The 21,947-nt window shown below is 32.3% G+C and overlaps 2 protein-coding genes across 3 annotated transcripts in view; one reads left to right on the plus strand and one right to left on the minus strand.

Moving 5' to 3' along the window:
• The window catches only part of LOC146998438 (uncharacterized), a 42,670-nt gene extending 35,370 nt beyond the window's left edge, over positions 1-7,300 (minus strand). Inside the window, exons 1-2 of the mRNA XM_085809861.1 lie at positions 7,175-7,300; positions 2,476-2,635 (exon numbers count right to left, since the gene is read on the minus strand). Coding sequence (XP_085665987.1) covers positions 2,476-2,635; positions 7,175-7,300 — 286 coding nt within the window. The remainder of the gene's footprint in view (positions 1-2,475; positions 2,636-7,174) is intronic.
• LOC146998437 (uncharacterized) overlaps positions 1-21,947 on the plus strand; it is a 163,290-nt gene that overhangs the window by 128,103 nt on the left and 13,240 nt on the right. Inside the window, exon 2 of one of the 2 annotated variants that reach the window (XM_085810651.1) lies at positions 11,250-11,483. The exons of the other annotated variant lie outside the window; for it this stretch is intronic. The gene's annotated coding sequence lies outside the window, so the exon portion shown is untranslated. The remainder of the gene's footprint in view (positions 1-11,249; positions 11,484-21,947) is intronic. 2 annotated transcript variants of the gene reach the window in all.

Genomic DNA, 21,947 nt, shown 5'->3' on the forward strand with positions numbered 1-21,947 from the left:
ACTTCATTACTGGTTTTTCCACTACAACTGTAAAAAGTATTTCTAGGTAAATTCATCTTTTGCAAGCTAGTAAAAACATGACACTCTGAATCAACTTTACATATTTAGTAGACATTTGGGGGTTGAAATGTTTTACGAATATTCACAATAACATAACAAACAAGCACCAGCAGCACTATTTTTTTAAAATCCCCCCCCCTGTTCACAATGACGACATCTGTCCGCCATCTTTACATTCAACAATAGACGCAGTCATTAATATTAGAACTTGTGCTCACAGCCAAGTATAGAAAGACATTCATCTTCATCAACATTTGCTATTAGAACTAGTAAAGATAACTTTATTAGGAAACTAAAATCTCTATATTCATTAATAAAAGGCAAAATAGAAAAACGAAAAAGAGTATCTTTATTCATTTAGAAAGATTACCAATAAATATCACTTTCTGAGAAATTTTCGATGAAAGATACAAGTCTTGTTATACTTGTCTGTGCTCGTAGTATGAGAGAAAAGCACTGGTTGGATCTGAAAATGTGCACTGTAAATGTCAATGAAATAAAACAAACCCTTCTATATGAACTCACATTCTGCACCGATCACGTGATATCCCTTTCTGTTTGGGCACGAGGTTTATGCTGTGTTGTTATTGTTGTCGTGTCTATGATAAAGCTTATTCAAATACAGGCGAAGATGACACCCCTGGCAATCTGCAAAATATTATCATTGTGAAGGTTCTGTCGCTTATACAATAACTCAGTTTTTATCAGTTCAGCAAGGATGGCGAGACAATAAAAAATGTGTGAAATTATCACAATTTCTGTAGGTTTTCCTACCCTTTCTGACAATTTTCAGTTCTCTGTGATGGTCAGTTCTAAGCTTAACTATGATTTTAGTTATAAGTCGACCTCCACTGATGTTATGGAACTGGTGATTTTTTAATGGAACTGAATATTCCAGCAATCTGTATTAGGCCATAGCATTTGCGTCGAGAGGGTGAAATTTACATTATTATTACTGTTGAGATTTCGAGCCTCTTTTGCAAGCTAGTATAAGTAAGTATCTGCTAGTATAAAAAAAGCCCAAATTTTCTATCTGTCATGTGAAATAGGTATTTCTTGATTATAATACCAAAATGCTGCTGCTACTTAATGACTGAATTTATATATTTTAAATACTTTGCCTTAATTTCTGGGACATATTTCAAGATGCACATACATATACTTTCTTAAACGCATCACAAAAAATATTTTAGGTCTTATACAGTGCCTTGCACAGTATACTATGTAAGAAAGAGTTTTAAGTAGGTGATATGCTTACAGAGGGTGCATATATATACAGAGCGTTTTAAGTAGAAGATATGCTGGACATATTGCAAGAATGGCCAAGTTAAAAATCAATGAACACTACAATTTAACCTTACACCAACACGAAGTAGAATGCATGGAAGGTCCAGGTTAAGATGGCTAAAATACGTTGAAAGTGATTTTAAGGTCATAGGTATTTAAAACTTGAAAAACCCTTAGAGCATATTGGAAGAACACTGTGGATAAGATCTTGGTTCAGCTATGAGCTATTGTGACGTTGAACTTAAGAATAAGAGAAGAATTTTATCTTCATATAAAAATAAAAATAACCTGTCAATAAAAGACCAACAAGTTTCATTTTATTTAGCCTGAAAAGAAGAGAAGATTCGGATAGTTGAATTCTCAGATTCCTTGAATCCAGGAAACTGGAGCGTTAAAAAATGCTGGATTTTTTTTTCTCTTCCTTTCTCAAGAATCACTGGCTAAACATCATTTTTCAGCTTTTACTTTTAAGAAATCTGCTTTAGCATACTCCGTTACTATTAGTCTTTTTAAGTGCAGTATTTGATAAATTTATTTCTATCATGTAGTGATAAGGATATTAAATAAAGAACTTCATTTTATTTAACAGAAAATTATTAAAATTTTTGCCTTCTACTCTAAAAATGGCATCTTTTATGACAAAATGAGATTGCACAAAATAAGTTAAGCTAATCATTCGATAATGGAAACTCATCCACAAACCAAAAAAAGCATTCCAAAATTCTTCGAAAAAGAAAATTTCTAATTATTAATAATAAAAAATTTCTAATTATTAATAATTGTTATAGTTAAATTTTCTTAAATATGCTAACTCCTTTTGACTTTAAGTACGTTACTTTTTACGCATGAAGCTTTAATTTATTTCAGAATTTCTTCAGTACAAAATTCTTCCGAATTTTAAACATGTTTTGAATTTCTGTTTTCATTTTCTGCACTTTATTTGATCCGAATCTTGCCCAAGAGAGCAATGTAGTTAACCATCTAAAATAGATACATAAATAATGATACATTTCCTTTTTTTGGAATTAGCTTCAATTTCTGTATTAGAAGACTAAACGGAATCTTATTCTTTGCTCTTTTAGTTAATTTTAAATTACTTTTATATTAATGTCAAAGCAGTTAACTTACCATTTACCTGGGTATAAGTGAATTGAAACTGAGAATGAGAGTTATATAGTGAAGTTTGGAAATCAACAGTTATTCCTCCTTTAGAAATGATGGATTTCTTTTCATTTTCAAATTTTGCTTGCCCCAAGAAAGCTATTTTGTGATGATCAGAATCCTCTACCTAAAACATGAAATTATGAACTTACTTTTATGGTTTTTTAAACACACAAATCTTCAAAAATATGATTGCAAAATATTGCTAAGGGTTTTCTGAATTTTTTTATTATTTGAAATAATTTATTATCATATTTGCAAGTGATAAGATTTCGAATGACTGAACGGAATTCAAATTCTGATACACATTTTTATTAATATACATGATAGAGTAGATTATAATAAAAGGGGTAGTATTTCCCTGGTTTAAAAATTTTGCATAAAGTTTCCATAAGTTGCAATTCAATGGAAATGCTTATATATATTTTTAATTATGCCAGAGTTACTTTTTTATAAACATTTTTTTTCTGATTAAATTAAATGCATCAGATATTTGCATGTATGTTCCAAGAACTCTAATTCTTAATTCTCAATATTGTGCAAAAAAAAATACATATTCAACCTGAATCAAGCAATTTTATAAATAAGGATTTATTATTTGCAGTGTTTTCTTTTTTCATTTGCTTGGACTTTCTAATTTTATTTATAATTAATATATCGACGTAACAGCTTTTTCCCTATTTATACAGGTTGTTACAGACTGCATTTTGATCTTTGCCTCTCTACTATCTTTATGTATTGTTTCTTTATTTGTTTATTTAGATTTAGACTTTCTGCTCAACATGTTTTGTAAGTTAATCAAATGAATATTTTTGTACCTGTTTTATACAATTAGTTGGATTTGGGGACTCCTAAAAAAATGGGCAAATTATGCTTTTCTTATTTTAGCCTGTAGGGATTGGACTGATAAAGGCACGAATTATTTTTTGTAATTTATTGGATTATTGAAGCTTTCAATTGTAAATTATTAATATGTGCCATTGTTATTTCCGAAACAGGCTCATCCTTTTACTTATCTAGGTACACCAACACCTTAAGTACGATGTGCCGAGAGATATAAATTCCACATATTTAATTTCATTGTTTTCAATTTATCATTGTTTGAACTACTTTTTCGGTTTGAACTATTTTTGCTATTATTTTTTGCCCTTTATATGCATTTGTTCACTACTGATTTTAGTGCTGATCTAGTTTATTTATTCACTGTGTTTATTGCCTATGCAAACATTCTTTAAAATTATTATTTTTATAATAGCTTGACCCAGTATGAATTTGTAGTGTATTTAAATGTTTTTATTTTTTCGATATTATCACCAGTTTTTTGCAGCTTAAAGCGTATAATTGGGTTAGGCTTAGAACTTCTGCTTTTATATTGTATATATATATATATATATATACATATATTTGGCATATATATATATATATATATGTATTTGTCATATATATATATATTTGACAATATATACTTTCATTTATTAGCAATGAGAGAAATTTTGGAACAGAATGGCTTTAATGGAAATAAAATTATGATAAAATAATGCACATTAAACTCCTGCTAGGTCATTTTAATTAGCCAACATATTTAAAACTAGCTTGGCATGCACTTTAATCATCATTATCATCATAGTTTAATCAGACATTATGTAAAACGTGTTTATGTTAAAAGAAGTGGTGAAGATTAAAAAAAAAAACTGGTTCTACGTTACTTTGCTTTTACGAGACATATGTTTCTGGCCTTCGTGAAAGAAAGGAATTTAAACATGATTCCCGCTTTTATAAAAAGCAAAAAGGGAACTTTAATTTTTGAAAAGCGTGAAGGTTTAGAAAATATTTTACGACGCTTTCGTTACTTATATAAAAACAAATTATATAAAAATTTTTTGTTTGGGGGATTTGAAAATGGTTATGTAGTAGCGCACCAAAGGTGACCTGCTGAATGTAAGTGACACGCATAACAAAATGTTTATTTGGAACTTTCCTTTGACTTGAAGGAAAAAATAAACAACGCTTGTCAGCTTATGATATATGAAAAAAGCAAGAGGAAATAACAAGTGATAACTTGACAATGATAACTGCTGCGTCATATCTAACCGATCTATTTGGAATTATATCCGCCATCTGATACTTGACTGCGAATCAATGTATTGCTACAGCCTGGACTAGAGTCTTACACTCTATTGGTATCCTGTTGCCATTCTTGTGTTGGACAACTAAATCTACAGCAGCATGCTGTGCTAAATCTACATCACTCCGATGGAGAAAATTGCAGCTACAGCCAAGACGATAGTCTCACAGATAGCCACATTAGGACAATATACAGCTCTGGTTTCTACAGATGGGGATTAAATAGCCGTTGCACTTCTCATCCTCATCAGCACTGCAAAGATGAAAGGCGGAATGCAAATTTTCTAACAAAACTCAAGCATAGAGTGTTGTATTTCTGTCCCTTCTACATCAGTCGTAATAAATGTCAAGTACTTACTTTCAATTCTGCGCAGTTAAATATAGAAGTGTAGATGTTAATAATGTGCCTATCTTGTGAATAACGCGATGAGTAAATATTCTAATGTGACATCCCTAAACCTTTCTGTCCCGTATTCTAGTCTCTTGTTCCTATTATCAATCCGACGAGTCAGCCTAACACACCACCATGAATATCACCAACCCTCATTTCCAGTGAGCTCGTTATCTTCGAGCAGAACTACATGCTTATCAAATAAAACTGCATTCCACACACTTATCTCATGCAATTGCACATTTATCATACGGCATCGTATTTAACTTTTAATATATTTAAGTATCCATATAATATAAGCTATAATTTGATAAGTTATTTTATAAATTTGAAAATGTATGAAACTATTTTGAAATCAACTGCAATGATTTTAAAAAGGGTACAGATTAAATCATACCAAACAACACAATGTTATTTAAAACATAAATTGATGGGGAAAAATAAAGAACATAATTTGGTTTAATTTAAATGAAAAGCTTACTTTCAGGCCATATTTTAAAAAAAAATTACTCAAACCTCCAGCTTCGCTATTGCCAAATTAAGACCATTTTTAGATTGAAAAAGCAAACTTTTATTAAGAAACAAGATAATATCCTACATAAAACATCTTTAAGACCGGCATTAATATATCCAGCACCTTTTTGGGGTTTAACATAGAAAAACAATTATTGGAAGATACATATATTTCAAAATAAAGCACGTAAAGGTAACAGATGATCTTTGTTACATTAAAAATAAAGTAAAATACCAAGACCTCAAAGTTTCAGCTTTCGGGAATATTATCAAAATCGCGGTTGTTAATATCTCTAAAAATTTTGAAGAGTACGAAAACGCAAATTGGTAGGTTCTTGTTCCTATCACAGAGGAAATGCAGGTTCATGGTATAACTGTAGGCCAGATTTGACGACAGCGCAGCCAGAAAAGAAATGTGCAGAACCTTAACGGGTTCAAACCAAGCAGCCGAATGCCAGAGCGCATTAGTTGCCGCATGCAACGACGTTACATCTGACATCTAATACACAAATGCAGATGTTTTGTGAAGTGCGCAGTTGTTTCCAACGCTCTAATATCGACATAGACAGTGACCATTATTAGTGACCAATAATTTCGGTGTATGTTTATAGTTTAGGTTCCATCCCTTTTTACGGAGCCAATAACAGCGAGCCATAGTTTTCAGCGCTTGCAATGGTGCCTCAGCGGAGCTGTATGAGGTATCGAATAAGATAGTGTAGTCTTCAGCGTCGAATCTCACTTCTGTTTTATAAATGATGGTCGGCGTGGGCGTGTCTGCAAGTGATGAAACTACCGGGCGGATGCCTGCATCAGTTTCAAGTGACACATGGAACCTCAACTTGAATAATAGTTTGGACTGTTATTAGTGCTTGAAGCTGTTCTCCTTCAGTGCGCGATGTATAAACATTTAAGAAATATTGCTATGTTAATGACGAGCTGCATGATCTTCTTCCGTATCTTCAAACACAATTTTCCAGTAATATAACGTCACTACAAACCGCTTTGCGCACACTAAATTCATTCCAAAACATGGAAGTGTTCCTGTGGCCAGCCAGATATCCCGATTTGTCTCCGTTCGAGTATCTATACGACATGACAGACGTCGGTTTAATGCCTCTACTCCTGTCTAAAGCTGAATCCCATAGTCACATCAACAAGGCATGGTGAGAGATACTGTATAATATTATTCGGACCCTCATCGTTTCGACGCAAAGATCTATTCAAGGCTGTATTACTCGAAATAAGCCGTATCTTCTTACTGATATGCCTGGCATATCTTGGTATCTCATTTCCGTGCATCGTTGAAAATTAAGTCATTTCTTAAGTGCTTGATTATTTACGTAGGCACAAATTTCGCTCTGTTTCCAATCATTCTGTCATAATGTGGTATTTTCTTCTGTCAGGTAGCATACGCCTATCTAGCTATCTTCGTTAAAAATATCTATTACTACAGGAAGCGATGAAACAAAGATTTTAATGAGTGTATCTCTAGATTGTGAGGTAAAATAGGAAAAAAAGTATATTGACGAATATTTTGAGCGAAAACTTCTGACTACAGTATACATTCAATTACGAGCTCAGCATTCAAATTTACAAAACATATGTATAATAGACTCAAATTAAAGTTTAAATACTTACTGTTAAATTATCCCTTGGTTCTATAAGGTAGTTGTAGATACTGAAAACGACAGAAGATCCTTCATTTGGAATCAAGGCAATTCTGCAATTGAAATTGTCCTCCGAAACTTTTCGCATGAAGGGCATCGCCTTAAGTATACCACTTGGCTTACAAATTAGATTGAGTGTGTAAGAACTGTTAGAACAGATATCTCCTAAGTAAACTGAAAAGTAATAAAAACGAAGAATTATTTCTTGTGTTGTAAGCCATTTCTTAAACAAAATAAATACTTTCTCCAAACTGTACTGGAGCAAATCAGCTGTTATTGAATAATCAGAAACTTTAAAAAGGAATTTTATTTTAAGCCATAAGTTAGACATTGAGTTTCAAGTAATAAATAATACTCTTAAACATCACAATTTTATGATATTTTTAATAAAATATATAGGACCCACGATAATCTCTAGTGACGCTAATAACAGCATAAAATTACTCAGTAAGATATACTTTACACTGATTTCATCAACTTAATGCTTAATTGGAAGTTAACATAAATAGCGCAATGACTAAACAAAACCTAACAGCAGTGAATTACCATCGTAAGATGGGAAAAGCCTTTACAGTTTCTACGATCTTATAATTTTTAATGTTATGAAAACGATATACGTTTATCTGAAGTCATATCTCGAATTTTGAATTTGGATTCTGTTAGATTAACGCAAGGCACATGCAAACACACATAAGCTAAAATCTTGATACCAGTTGAAATCTCAATCGTTGTCTCAATGTCTTTTCCAAGCTGTTCTATAGCTTCTCTGTCACGTCAGGAAATTCCAAAGCTCGTAATTAAATAGATAAATAAGTTAAATTTCATTTACCTGATAGGTCTTTCGCTTCCGCGGGCGTAGATCTGACACATGAGTCACGATACGATCCTTTCTGATACACTCACTTTATTAACACAATATTACAAGAAAAAACTTGAACATTGCATCTATGTCAAGAAATAATTGCAGCTAACTGTTATAATGAAAAACAATAAATTAGCTCCTCAGCGATGAAAATTCTCATCACAGTAGTGGTGCCTTAGAACATTTTCTCACTTCTACCTGATGCCAAAACTCCAGAGATAAAAACAAATTATGGAGATAGAATGACCCACCATCTTACGGTAAGAACAAGCCATTCAAAGAAACATATTAACGCATTTCATGTTACGCTATCCATATCATCCGACAATACACACAATTCATTGCTTCAAATATTTAGAGACTGTTTTCAGCACGGTCTGTTCACGTTGCGTACACGTATACAACCATTTTTTTTTTTTTTTTTTTTTTTTGTGTGTGTGTGTGTGTGTGTGTGTGTGTGTGTGTGTGTTTCATTTAGTGAAATAATCAATAAACAATACAGGATATTCAGTGCTTGATTAGTTATAAAATAGATTTAGAGTATAAAAATATCTTAGTATATGCTAAAGTAATTTTTCTAGCTTTTTGAACTTAAAAACAAAGGAACTACGCCGTGAGATCTCATGCTTTCTATCTTGTGCCTTCCTTTTTCCATAAAAATCTTCCCCCACGATTTCTTGAACTTGTAATTTTGTGTGTTCTAATTTAAAAAAAAAAAATCCATTTGTAACCTTTGTATGATAATTCTTTTACACACCTTACATAAAATATACAGGGTGAATCTGAGCAAGGGGGCAAACTTTACGGAGTGATAGAACGCTGCTGTACAAACAATATTCGCCATATAAAGTCTGGGCGAAACGCAAACGGCGAGCTGCTAGATAGCATTGTAAATGATGTAAAAAGGATCGGTTCTCGCATCGAACGGCATTTCTACCGTAGATTGCCGAGACGATGGCTGGTTATACGAACCACGAAATAATTAAACCATGGATTGGTTCAGGTCGTCCCGTAAAAGGCTTTATATTTTAAATATTCCCTACCAAGCACTCTTATCAGTTGAAGTTTGGATCAATAGATTGAAAAATTTTTGAAAGTGAAACAATATAAGTTGTATTGAATTGCCAGTTCATTCAGTCAAACATGTATCACAACATTTGAGTAGCATTCAGTTTATAGATTGATTAATAATTTTCTTTCACTTTAGTAGATTACTTTGCTGTCGATTAAGTTTAAAATTATTGTAATCTTAGATTACATTATTTTATGCAGATTTATTCTAATAGTAACTCCAAAATATTAGGATTATTTGGGATTGGGAATAACCTTCATAATGCTATGCAAATATTATAGACTTCATCAACATTTAGGCACGCATGCCAGAAATTAATCTTTGAAAGCAACAGAAGTTGATTTTTCCAAGAAATTAAATTATTTTGAAAATAAAAATATTTAGGAATCCTTTAAATAAGCAGATAAAATATTTTTGATTAGCATAAAAAATAGCAAGCAAAAAAAAAAAAAAAAAATACTTGAAACTAGGCGAAAGTCAAAAATCTTAGACTGATATAGATTTTACAGAAAAAATAGAGGGTAAATTCCTCATGTCTCAGCTTCATCCGCTGAACAAAGAAGTGAAAGCACCAAAATATATTTTGATAAAGTTTTTAAGCACTTTAACACGTACAGCGAATGATGATATGAATTGTATCAAAGAAATAATTTTACAAAATGATACTTTTTAAATCGGTTTTGAGAAAGAAATAATGACGAAGAACTATAACTAAATATAAAGAAAATTAATTCCTAATGCCTGTCTTATTGGCTTATAATTTTATTCTAGAACTAATATCCGTAAATTACTTGAGGAAGGTAGCCTTCGTTTTCTTTGCCATAATCCAAAACCAAACAAACGTAAATAACTCGAAAACTGTCTAAATGAAATTCCGGGTCTTGATTCTTGTTGTTTTTAATTAAATTTTACTTGAATTACTGGCTCTTTTTAACTAAATAAATAAGTAGTTATATACAAAACATATTTATCTTTAAAAACATTCTGATTCATAACTTATAAAATTTACTTTGCCATGTTTTTGTTATTAACCGTTCGCTTAGACAACCTAAAGTCATATCCCCTACATACGAGTTAACTACGGCCTATTGTATCAAGATGTTATAAAATTTTGTTCTTGCAATACAACCTAATAACTTAGCTCTTAGAGATCTCACTTTAAATTTTATATGATTTCTTCTTAATGTGGTTTATTTTAAAAGACCAAATTAATTAGAGAGGAAATGAAAAAGGAGAGAATGCGAATCTTGTGAGATTTCAAATTTTTTTCAGATACATTAAATTCACCTTCAGTTTTAGGTAACTATTTTAATTTCAGTTCGGTTGATCTCGCCAGAAGCATTTGTGATTCTAAAATCGTTTCTTTGTTACCTTCTTTAATGGGCTGAAACTAGTATTTCTTTCATTGCTATTTATTTATTTTTCTTGCATTTATTTATGAGAAATATTTCCACCAAAATGGCGCAGATTATTTAAAGTCTCATTCCAGTCATTGGAGTATCAATTCTTAATCAGTATTATTAGTAATTCTTAGTACGCTGTCTCTAAACACAGTGCATTGAAATTTTGTTATGTAATTTTAAATTTATGGAGAATCTGTACAACCTTATAGCTAATATAAGGTAAAGAAGAGAATAAGAATTAATTTGTAAAGATTACTCGCAATACGTCAATGACATCACTGTCATCAGTGTTTTATGAATATTATATCTATTTCGGGGTAATAAAATAAGAAAAGCGAAGTTCAGTAACAAAACCATTTAGGTGACTGAATTGAAGATTTCTTAGCTAAAACCACAGCAATTGATTTGAATATGATGGCAAAGCCTCACATTTAGGACGACCCTACTTTTTGAAAATGTTTCTAAGGAAAAAGAAAATAGGTTGCATATAAGACTACTTCCATTGTATGAGCTCGATTGCTGAATTTCTTCTATGCAAAAGATAATTATATGTTTTAAATAGCATAATTTGAGTTAAATAGGATTTTTTTAAATTAACGTTTAATATTAAATCATAAAGTAACTAATGTTATTTTCAAATGCTCATGCAAGACTGATATTATTTACAGAAGGGATTTTTACGGGTAAAATCTATCTTCTTATATTTCAGCCTCTTTGACAACAAGCCTACCAACTGCCAAGTGATAAACTCGCTAAATACAAGTAGTTCGACGTGGGTTCGATTGCAGGCGAGGGAGCTGGCTGCATGATAGTTTTCTTGGTTTTACCCATGACAAGGAGGATGCCAACCTGTTTCTCTTCGAAAGGTGTTCTCCTTAGGCAGATACCCTCGCGTGCTTTGCCGTAACCAAATAAAGCAAACCAGTTAAGTTCGTGATTAAAGGTAAATCATGAGAGAAACATTTTAATGAAAAAGAAAGGACTTTGTTTATTTGTTTGTTTGCTTTTTTGTTTTTCGTGATGGGATTTAATGTAGCAAAGTGAAAAATATTTTTATCCCAACATTTATCTAAAATGTGTTAATTAATGCTTTGCTAAAATGTCAAAGAACAAGAATGCGAATCTAATGATGCATGTCCAGTAATAATCCTAATGATAGGAATAAGCAGTAATAAACCAAATGACAAGCATTACTCGAAATTAATGAAATATTTGACATATCATTTATTTCCCTTTAAACGTCGATATGACAAACACCGACCCGAAAGATTTTGTTTTTATGTAATGATCATAAATTTTGGCAAAACTGTGGTCGAGAACAGTATTAATTATTTAACTTTCTAAATGAAAATAGCAATTATTTTAGAAACAGAGTACATTGCTTTCAGATAAAATTTAATAATATAAATTAACGATCTATTTCGACTCGTAAAAAAGGATCTTGTCAAATTCCTTCAAAACTTGACGTTTTAAAGTATTTTCCTCAAAAAAAAAAAAAAAAAAAAAAAAGTACTATGAGTGAAACACGAGAAGTACTAGTTTGTAGAATTCTGAGAAACATTTTTGTTATAAATATGACTGCAATTAAACAGCCTCTCAGATAGGCTTACAGATTAATTATCCTGTTACTCCTCTGATATCGTTTCAATGGTAACGAATCAGGTGGCATTAAAATACAACCAAAAAACTAAAGAGGCATGATAAATTCTGTCTGAAAATCGTTTTAGACAAGGCAAGACCTCAGAATGCCCTTAAATTCTTCACTAGAAAAATCTTGCTGCTAACAAGATCCTCACATAATGAGGACAATAACTTGCAATAATCGCTTCTATACGTTCAGTGTTGTTATGTATTTATTGTTGATAGAACTTCTCAGTGTTTTATTTCTATATGCTGTAAGTAATACGCGATCTTAACAAATACCAGTTCCCACATGGTGTCGCGCCATCAGAGTAGCGTACCACTATCATTCCAAATATAAAAATATACACGTTTTGAACAAACTCCCCCATCTTATTTAATCTACTGCAAGTAACAGTATGATTCCTTAATTAAAGATCAGAATTTATATCCACCAATTGATTAAGCTAAAAGCGTTTTTTAAAAGTGGTCTGATGATCGTCTTAATGCAAACTAACAAAGATACGATATTCCTTTTGCCACACTTAATTTTCTTTAAAAATGACTGAAATGTAATGCTCAAATAATTATGTATACATCTAAATTCGAAACGATACAATAAAATACGATGCTGCTTTTATGGTTTTTGAAAAATCAAATCTAAAAATCTAACAGTAGGCGTACTAAGTAATACATTTTTTTATGTTTCAATAATATGCATTTTATGATTCCATTAGATTTTTAGAATGAAGAAAAGAAATTAACGATGCAAAAGTTTATTGAGAACTTAAATTTCAGAGAAATTTAGATAATTAGAGGTATCGTTAGATAAGTTGAAAATTAAATGTATAGTAAATTTCTCAATATAGATCAAAACTGAAATTTATAAATTAAGTATTAATGTACTTGGAATATTTTAAGTACTTAAAGCATTCTCTTCATTAAGACATTTTGCTGGTACCCAAAATAATTTTTACACATATACTCAGCTTTTATTAACTTATTTTAAATACTGTAGCTAAATGAAAAGTCATTTCTAGGAAATAAATAAAATGTTTCCAATCAAAAAAGTAAGTAATAACTTTTTAAAGAACTGTAAATTTCCATCGAAATATTCCCGTATAATACTCCATAATCACAACATTTTAAAAACATTGTTAAATTTTATGGTATTGTAAATAGTTTAATTGATTCTTTTATCATTTTATGTGGTTAAAAAATTGTGTCTTTTGTTCTGAAAGAATAAAACGACTAAATCATTGAAAATATAACTTAAAAATGGTACATACTTGTCGGTAATGCTGCATACGCTACAGAAATAATACCTGCAATGAGAATCCATGTCCCTAGAACAAAAGACATAAAAGATTTTGTAGCCATTGCAATTCCTGTGGCATTCGATCTGAAACTGAATTATTACACCATGATGAGAATATAGAACAGGTATTCCTCTTTTGTTGAAACTGCTACTTCGTCCCCCTCCCTCTAACTTTTTTTTTTTTTTTTTGACTTTTGAATATACTGAAAGCTTTCTTATGTGTTATCTTCGTTAGATATCAAATCATCAGTGCTAAAATACGATAAAGTAAAGTTCAAAAACCTATAATGTTTTTCTCATTTTAAATTGTAATAAAAACACGACTAAACTATTCTTTGGGATAGCAACAAAGTGTTTAAAAATATAAAATCTTAATTTTGAGTGGTTCAAACGCTGGCTGTTTCCGACAGAATGCTACCCAAGACTCAAGTACTTTAGAAGGATGAATAAAATCTGAAACTGCTTGGATGTGTATAATCATTAAGCTATGTATAATTTATGATTTTAAGATACTTAATGGTGCGTCTAATAAGAGTAAATTGCCTGAATCGGAAAAAATTACATATTTATTATAACAAAATAGCATATATCTGCTACATTAATTTCACAATTTAAAAAACGCATTTTCATTTAATGTCATACTGGTAATAATAAGATTTACACATGCGCGAGGTGAAATTTCGTTTTAATCTTTTTTGAGTACTTAAAACAAACCTAAATGACAGATGTTAGAAAATATTTTTTCTTTCTGTAGGTTAAGCTACCATGCTGCCCAAAACTGGAAATGCTTCTGGAATTTTCTCTTTCTGCAGCTTTGCATGCTTATAGAAAAGTTTATATTTCAATAAATGCAAATGTTTATAAAACAGATGAAAAAGAATGTGATACAGAATTCTATGCAATTCAAGTTATATGAAATCCAAAACGATTTTCAATTTTTTATGTAATTAAAAGCATAATTCCATTTTGGACTGCAGGAAATACTGAGCTTGAGCTAAAAGCAAGTATCATTCTCTTCATTTCTTTCGATAAGGATGCCTTCTGCTGTTATAGCTTTGAAGCTCCTTATTCTCACACATATATTTCATTCTCTAAATCTTTAGTCCCATCAGATAAGTAATCTAAACTGAAGCGTTGTTGCGGTATTTTATTTTGTTTTTGTTTCTTACCTAAATATTTAGGAGCTTTGATTTTGCAGATTGTTTGGCATCGCTTGGGAAGCTGTAAGAAGCAAAGATTTATATTCATTTCGAGAATATAAGTATCTGATTTTGCTAAGTATCATCATCCTTCACATGTCAATGCTCTGATCAGTCACTAAGTTCAGTATCAATGAGAATCGATATTCTTGCTTCAGTTACAACGCTTTGCTGATGCAATGCGTTTGGACAGGTTATTTTGACCAAACTGAATTTTTTTTTTTACCTAGTATTCTGGAGAAGCATCAAGTGAGCCTGCAGTGAACTCTGTTAGCCGTTTGGTGAGGGAGATTTGTTACCCTAACAAAATATTCCAATTGGGGAATAGGAAAAATTTTAAGTTTTTCTTAACAAATAAAACGCTAAGTTTACCGAATTTATTATTCATACAATCGCATACAGCTATTTCCCTTTGGGGATATGGGTACATGTAACAAAACTAATCTTGATAATAACCAAATTTCAAAATCAAACATAGTGGTTAATAAATATGGTATATAAGTAAATACTTTCTGCGTCCTAATTCTGGAAACGCAATGATAAGCATTTGAAATGAAACCCCTATTTAACTACTTTTATTGACATAAAATTTAAAGCATTAAATACCCGAAAGCGTTACAAAACGGCAAACGCCTTTCATGAGAGGGGAAAATAATAATGTAGTAGAACTATTTAATTGTAATCGAACTATTTTATTGAACACCATGAACTATTTAACTGTAACCGAATTATTTTATTGAAACGCCATCTAGTGGCGAAGAGGAAAAACGGCTGTCGACCTCCAGCAGCGATGATGATAGGTTACCATGTACTAGGTACCTCTGTAATTCTAATGTTTGATGTTCCATTTGGTATATGTTTCATTTTTATGTATAATTTTTGTTTTGTAATCGTTCCTGTGTGCTCTGTTTATAAACCTTTTTTAGATTAGCCCGGCATTAGCGTCTATTGACGAACGGCTACATCACAATAATAATTAGAAAACTGTTCCGTAACTTAAATAGGAAAACCAAAGTGAATTAAAAATACACGATTTTTATTTTATTTAACTGTACACAATGATGCTTAGATGCACTTTATAAATGTAATAGGTAATTCAGTTCGTGCTCAATGATAAATAAGGTAGAAATTTGAAACGTAGCATTCTCCTTGATTGTTTATGATATATCTTATGCATTACGAATACAGTGAACTCTTTTCCAGATTTTTTTTAAATCAATGTACAAATTTGATAGATTTTATTTTTCAGAATGATTTTAATATAAAAAAATTTCTATAAGGCAAAATTTCATTTCTTAACTCCTTTAAAAATATGTGTCTTTTTTCTAAAATTTAAAATCCTTCTATTCTTAGTAGTCGGCTAATCATGAGTAGAAGATTTCCTAATTTAAGCAACTTGAAAAGGCAAGATAAAGCAGCAATGGGGCTTAAAACCAAGAGAGAAATATTTAAATATGTGTGCATTTCATAAAGAGGAAATGCCTTTCGAGTGGTGAAACAAATGCTGGGATCTTGATTGTCTTCAAACCAGAATGTCGAAACTGCTGAAATGTTTTTCCAAAAATATAGAAGAAAATATAAAACTATATGAAAAGAAATGAAAGGAAAGAGAAAATTTAAGTCACGCTCCAATGAGCAAATTTAAAAATCTTATAATTAATACGAAAAATTTTGAAAAAGGGAATTACAAGAATTTTTTTTTTCTTTTTTCATTAATGGGAACTTAACCGATTTATGCTTGGCCACCACTAAGCCCAGAAGTTATTGCAGAAGCACCTGACAGGTGGTGTCACTGTTGCTTCCTATGAAGAAACGGACAAGACATGCCATATTCGCTATTCGAGAACGGAGCATCAGTATCACAGTAGACTCACCACTATACCGTCTGGGCGGCGAAATATAGGAAGGTAAGAACAACCAAATATCAGTCAACTCTTTCTGCGAAAGGCTGTATCATTCGAAAGCGCAACGCAGCAGCAGACGAAAGTATAACATATTTTAGCTGACTTATCCTCAGCCAAGTTTGTATTTTCTCGTCAACGGGATGAAATACTGACTGTATTTTTATTGAATACGCGAAAAAAAAGGCCAGAAAAGGCGAAGGTAATATAATAACTTGATTGGTGAAATCCTATCCAGTAAGGTAATACTTCTTATCTTCCCTATCATAAACAAACATACGCATATAAGTGGAAACTCAAAATACAAAGAAGATATTATATAGATTAGATGCTTGTTATCACACAATTTCGGTTTGTTTATTTTATCATCTATGAATGAGAAACCTGAAAACTCCATTCTAAGAAGGAAAAACAATACATAAGTCAACTAAACAGCATAAACATAAACTAGTATCATACTAAAACTTACAATGTGTATCTTTATGCTGTTTCATTTTCTAGCTCCTTTTTTTTCGGGGGGGTCAGTATGTTAGAAGATCGTATATAATTTAGGAAAGGTATGTAAAATTCCAGTTTCATACAACTCAATGATAATTCTAAAAACGTATGTGGCAACGGCAACCGCATTTCGTTTTAGAAGGAATGAAAATTATAGGTATATAGAATATTTTATCCATTAGATTATAGGTATATAGAATATTTTATCCACGTATCCATAGATAACCTTGTCCGGAGACGTATGTCTTTTCACTTGTTTCGGGAACAGACTGTATCCTGAATAAAAACAGTTAACTTACTGAACCTCTGTTCCATTCTGTGTGGAATAGACGACACAAGCAGGAGGGGTATACGAAACCCTTTATTCTCTATTACTTTACAGGTACTCCCGAACTTCGGGATACAGAGACCAACCACTTGTGGTCTGAACGTAAAAAATATAAAACTATTAACTAAAACTCTAACTAAAAGTTAACTTTGAATTAGTATACAAATGCCTAGCACTAAGACTGGCCTTTATTTAAAAGGGTACGTATGTAGTACGCCGAGCTGCTGAAACTACAGGGCTGTGCTACAATACGTTTTCAAATATCAAGAGGGCTCAACCTCTGACCTTAGAGGCAAACAGCAACCGAGTGAAAACTCGTAAGACTGCAGTGACAAGCGGTAATCCTCTCTCTTAGCAAAAATCACAACTTAAATACTTGGGCGTTAGCAAGAAAATTTGCATAAACAAGTTAAAGCATTTACTTCTGGCCGGAAGTAGAAAATAAGAAGTGATAGTGCAGTTTTAAAATAAAATAAACGTTAGTAAAACTTAGGATCCTTACAACCTTGAATGACAACACTGCAACCTAGGATTTCGTAATTAGGGGCTGTGCTGCTATAGGCCTTATTAGGTTAACGGTTCGTTCTTTGTGCTGATTTATACAGTATCATGCTGCTGGTAACGTCCAGTTATTTTTGTGATAAGCATTATAAATAAAAGAGAGCAAAGTGCGCATTTTCTTAGGTAAAATTGCAGATGATGAAATCATTCTCATACTTCGACAACCTTTAAAGATGGCGTTTTGAGTGAACCACTAAAACACATGCGTACGAGTGGTTTGGGGATTCAAAAATTGTGCCAAGTCAAATGCAGACGGCTACGACTTGAAATCCGTTGACGAACAGAAATAGGGAAACATCGAAACAATACAATAGTCTACTAATGAAGTTTATCGAAAGATTACTCACCAGATTTCTGAAGAAATTCTTTCCGGTAGACAGATTTTGTGGAAGAACAATAATAGGTTGCTTAAGTCTCACGGTACTCACACAACCTTTTCATATTCTATTCCGAAGTCAGGGACGCTGACGGTCATATCAATGGCATGGATTCGAATCCCGAAGCGGGCATGGATATTGGTAAGTGTATAGTGTCTGCGTGGCATGGACACTCAAAATACACCACGAGTCGGAAGACCACCTCGAGTAGTTGATGGTAGGAAAAAAGGGCGGCAGACGCCCCCCGGGATGTTCTCTCTCAAAACTGGTGCGGAGCGTAAGAAATAATGCGGTGGGACTTCTACAACCTATGGTGAAATTTTGGAGCCCAGCGTACTTACAGTTGTATCTGTATCCACTAAAAACGAAAATTCTAAAAAACCAGTTCGGTAGATAAAAGTAATTCATTGATGTGGAAAAGGTACAAGAAAATTCTTTGCTTGCATTGAACAACATTCCACCGCAGGCATTCCAGAGTTGCTTTCAGGTGGCCAGGAGTAAGTAAAGGGTTGGAAAAAGTGCAACGTTGTTGATTGAGAGAATAAAATTATTTGAGTATAAAACGTAATATAATTGCTTAAAAGCAATTCCTGTTATCGTCGGATAATATTTCAGAACTGTTCCAAAAACGAGGACTTTCATTAAAAGTAATCTCATACATTGAAATTGAAGGAGATGGATGCAGAACTTATTAAAAGTCTGCAAGAAACAGCGTCTATTATTAAAATACATAAAAAAAACAATTAATAGTTCGCTTATAGAAAGTTGTGCACTTTACTTAAAGTAAAACATAAAAATTTCAAAAATTTAGAAGGTTTGGGGAGATGATGTTTTTTCTCTTTCTGTGCAACTTGTTTCTACCAGATTAGAATTGAAAAAAGAAATAAAATTTACCAAGGTAAAGAGGAACTCTTCCAAAAATGCTAATAAGTGCATCTCAAAATATTTGAAAATATAAAATGCGAGAAGAGGAAAACATTCTCTTGCAACAAAAATTGCTGGAAAGTCTGAAACTTTTTAACAAAATTGTAAACTATTATGAAATTACATAATTATTGAATAAAAATATTTATTTAAGAGACAGACTTTAATTCATGATAAATTTGCTTTTGATTACAAATACAAGTATGTTAAAAAATTGCATAGGCTTAAAAAAAGCGTGAGGAAATCGAATTTGAATTTCAAACGACACATGAGAATATAAATTTACAACTAAAACCACTCTTATGCGTCATTTGAACATAATTATTGAAATGAAAATACATACAGCTACCTGAGAAGAAAAATACGGTGTATTGGAAAATGCGAAATTAGAAGTAAGTAAAATGTGGCAAGAGGCAGCTTCTTTAAAAGAAAGCTATGAAAAATTAGAAAACATAAAACGAAAAATAGCTGGCAGAGCAAATATGTATTGTGTATGATTTGAAAACAAATTTATGCAATTTATCCTGATTATATCCAATTTAAAGCTGTAATAAAAACATATAAATGATCAAATATAGGTGCATGATTAACTTAAAGCTGAATGCTGCTTTTTTTAAAGATGGGAATCTGAAACTAGTTGAAAAAAAATAGAATTTAGAAAAATTTTAGTGCTCTTATTTTAAAAGATCTCTTTATTTCTAATGAATTAACAGTCGTTCCTGAATGATTCGAAAATTAAATAAGTTGGGATATTAAATTAATTTTAGTTGTGTAAAATATATGGAAGAAGCAACTGACTTGAGCAGTCAACTAAAGAAAATACTTTCAATGATAAAGACTTGAATTAAACTTCAAATTAGCCAAGCGACTTAAAGCAAAGATCCGTACTACTGAAACTGAAAAGCTTATACAGATAAATGAAAACGAAAATGTTACGCTAAAATTAAAAATCTTTCTGGAAGAAAAATCAGAATAAGAAAGAGATCAAACATTTCTAAGAAAGAAATTCCCTAGAAATTTCAAACTCAGTGATTGGATTTTTTTGAAAGTTAATGATGTTGGACATGAAGGTTTGTTAAATGCTGTTCGTACAAAATTCTGGTATTTATGAAGAAGTAATTTAGCATGCAAATTTTTGCATTTATGCTTTATATGTAAACTTATTTTCCAAATTATGTGTGACTTACCCAGAAAGAAATTTAACATACTGCAATCATTTAAATACATAAATCTAAATCTCTACCACTGTTTCTTTATATTATAAAAATATAATACGAAAGGTACCTTAAATGAATGTGTTAATTTGTTTTATGACCCAATATATTCATTTTTAGATTCTTTATGATTTGACTTCAGATGCTTTACTGCACTAAAATGGTTCTTGCAAAGCATGGTAAATACTCTAAGATTTTCATAGATAATGTTTTCTCTCTCAGTGTCACGTGGACACACCAGTTGCTCGACCTTATTCAGACTAAAGCCTTTTCCGTGTAACCTTTCATGGATGAAGAAGTTAGTATTATGATCTATAAGCAGAGTTTTAATGGCCACTTTGAAGTTCTTTTCTTCCGGGAGCAGATGCAAATGACGGAGCTCATGCACTTTATATAAAGATTTGAGTTTCCTGTAAGTGTTAGAGTCATTCGGAAGGAATTCATACTGTCTTTCTTCTTTTTTCTCAGTTCTTAGCTGTGAATTCAGTTAGATCTTCTTTTTCAAAGACCATCCTAAACACTTGTCAAGAATACTTGGAGTTGCTGTACTAAAATCTTCGCATCTTCGCGAGCGCGCTGGTTAAGTAAAACTTCCAATAGGCAATATTAGCATGGTTATCAGTTTCTGTTGACTCAATGTTACATTTGATCGTGCTTTCGCAATCCATTGGCTATGACAAGCTTTCCATCAACAGACTCTTTCCTGTAGCCTGAATCTCCTTGACTGTCCTCTGTCGTTGGCTGTCCTCTGGGATCTGCCCCGCCGAATGAGAAATTTTCCGATCAGCAGGGGTGATCATTTGGAAGGACAGTTTCTTCGGTTTCGTGGGACGTGGTGTTCGTCGCTTTTCAGAGTTACTATGCTTTTCTGGATGCAGTTTAGAATTCTTAGTACAGATCTTCATCGGGTGTGTGTGTGTGTGTGTGATTATGGCAAAGCCTCGAGGGCTATCTGCCTAAGAGGAGGGATGCCTTCGTGGAGGACTTTCTAAGGGAAACTGGCTCGTATACACGTTACACATGAGGAAAACCACGAAAACGCCCATGCAGCCAGCCCGTTCGCGGGATTCGAACCTCGGACCGAACTACCAGTGTTCAGCGACTTTACCGCTCGGCCGCTGGTGGGCGATCTTCATCGGGTCTTAATCTAATGAGGTTCCCTAGCAACATCGTTGAAGTTGAAACGATGTGGAACATATACGCCACATTCATTGACAGGGCACCAATAGTCTCTTGCGACTCAGTAGAATTTTACCAGGGTTCATGGGAACGTTGCCAAAATTGTTTTTAGTTTCATAAGTGCCTTCCAAATTGTCAAAGACGGGGCGTTTAGCATGAGGGTCCCTTCGAGAGGCCACTTTGGCGCGATGGAGAGGCGGCAACATTATTCAGATGATGAGCAGTTAACGGGCCAGCCACCAATCAGAAAGCTGCGGGTGGCTTCTCCACATTATGACTTAACCTACC

This window comes from Stegodyphus dumicola, chromosome 2 (assembly GCF_044657685.1).
Source record: "Stegodyphus dumicola isolate Sdum_Otavi_A_Nest chromosome 2, ASM4465768v1".
Classification (NCBI taxonomy): domain Eukaryota; kingdom Metazoa; phylum Arthropoda; class Arachnida; order Araneae; family Eresidae; genus Stegodyphus; species Stegodyphus dumicola.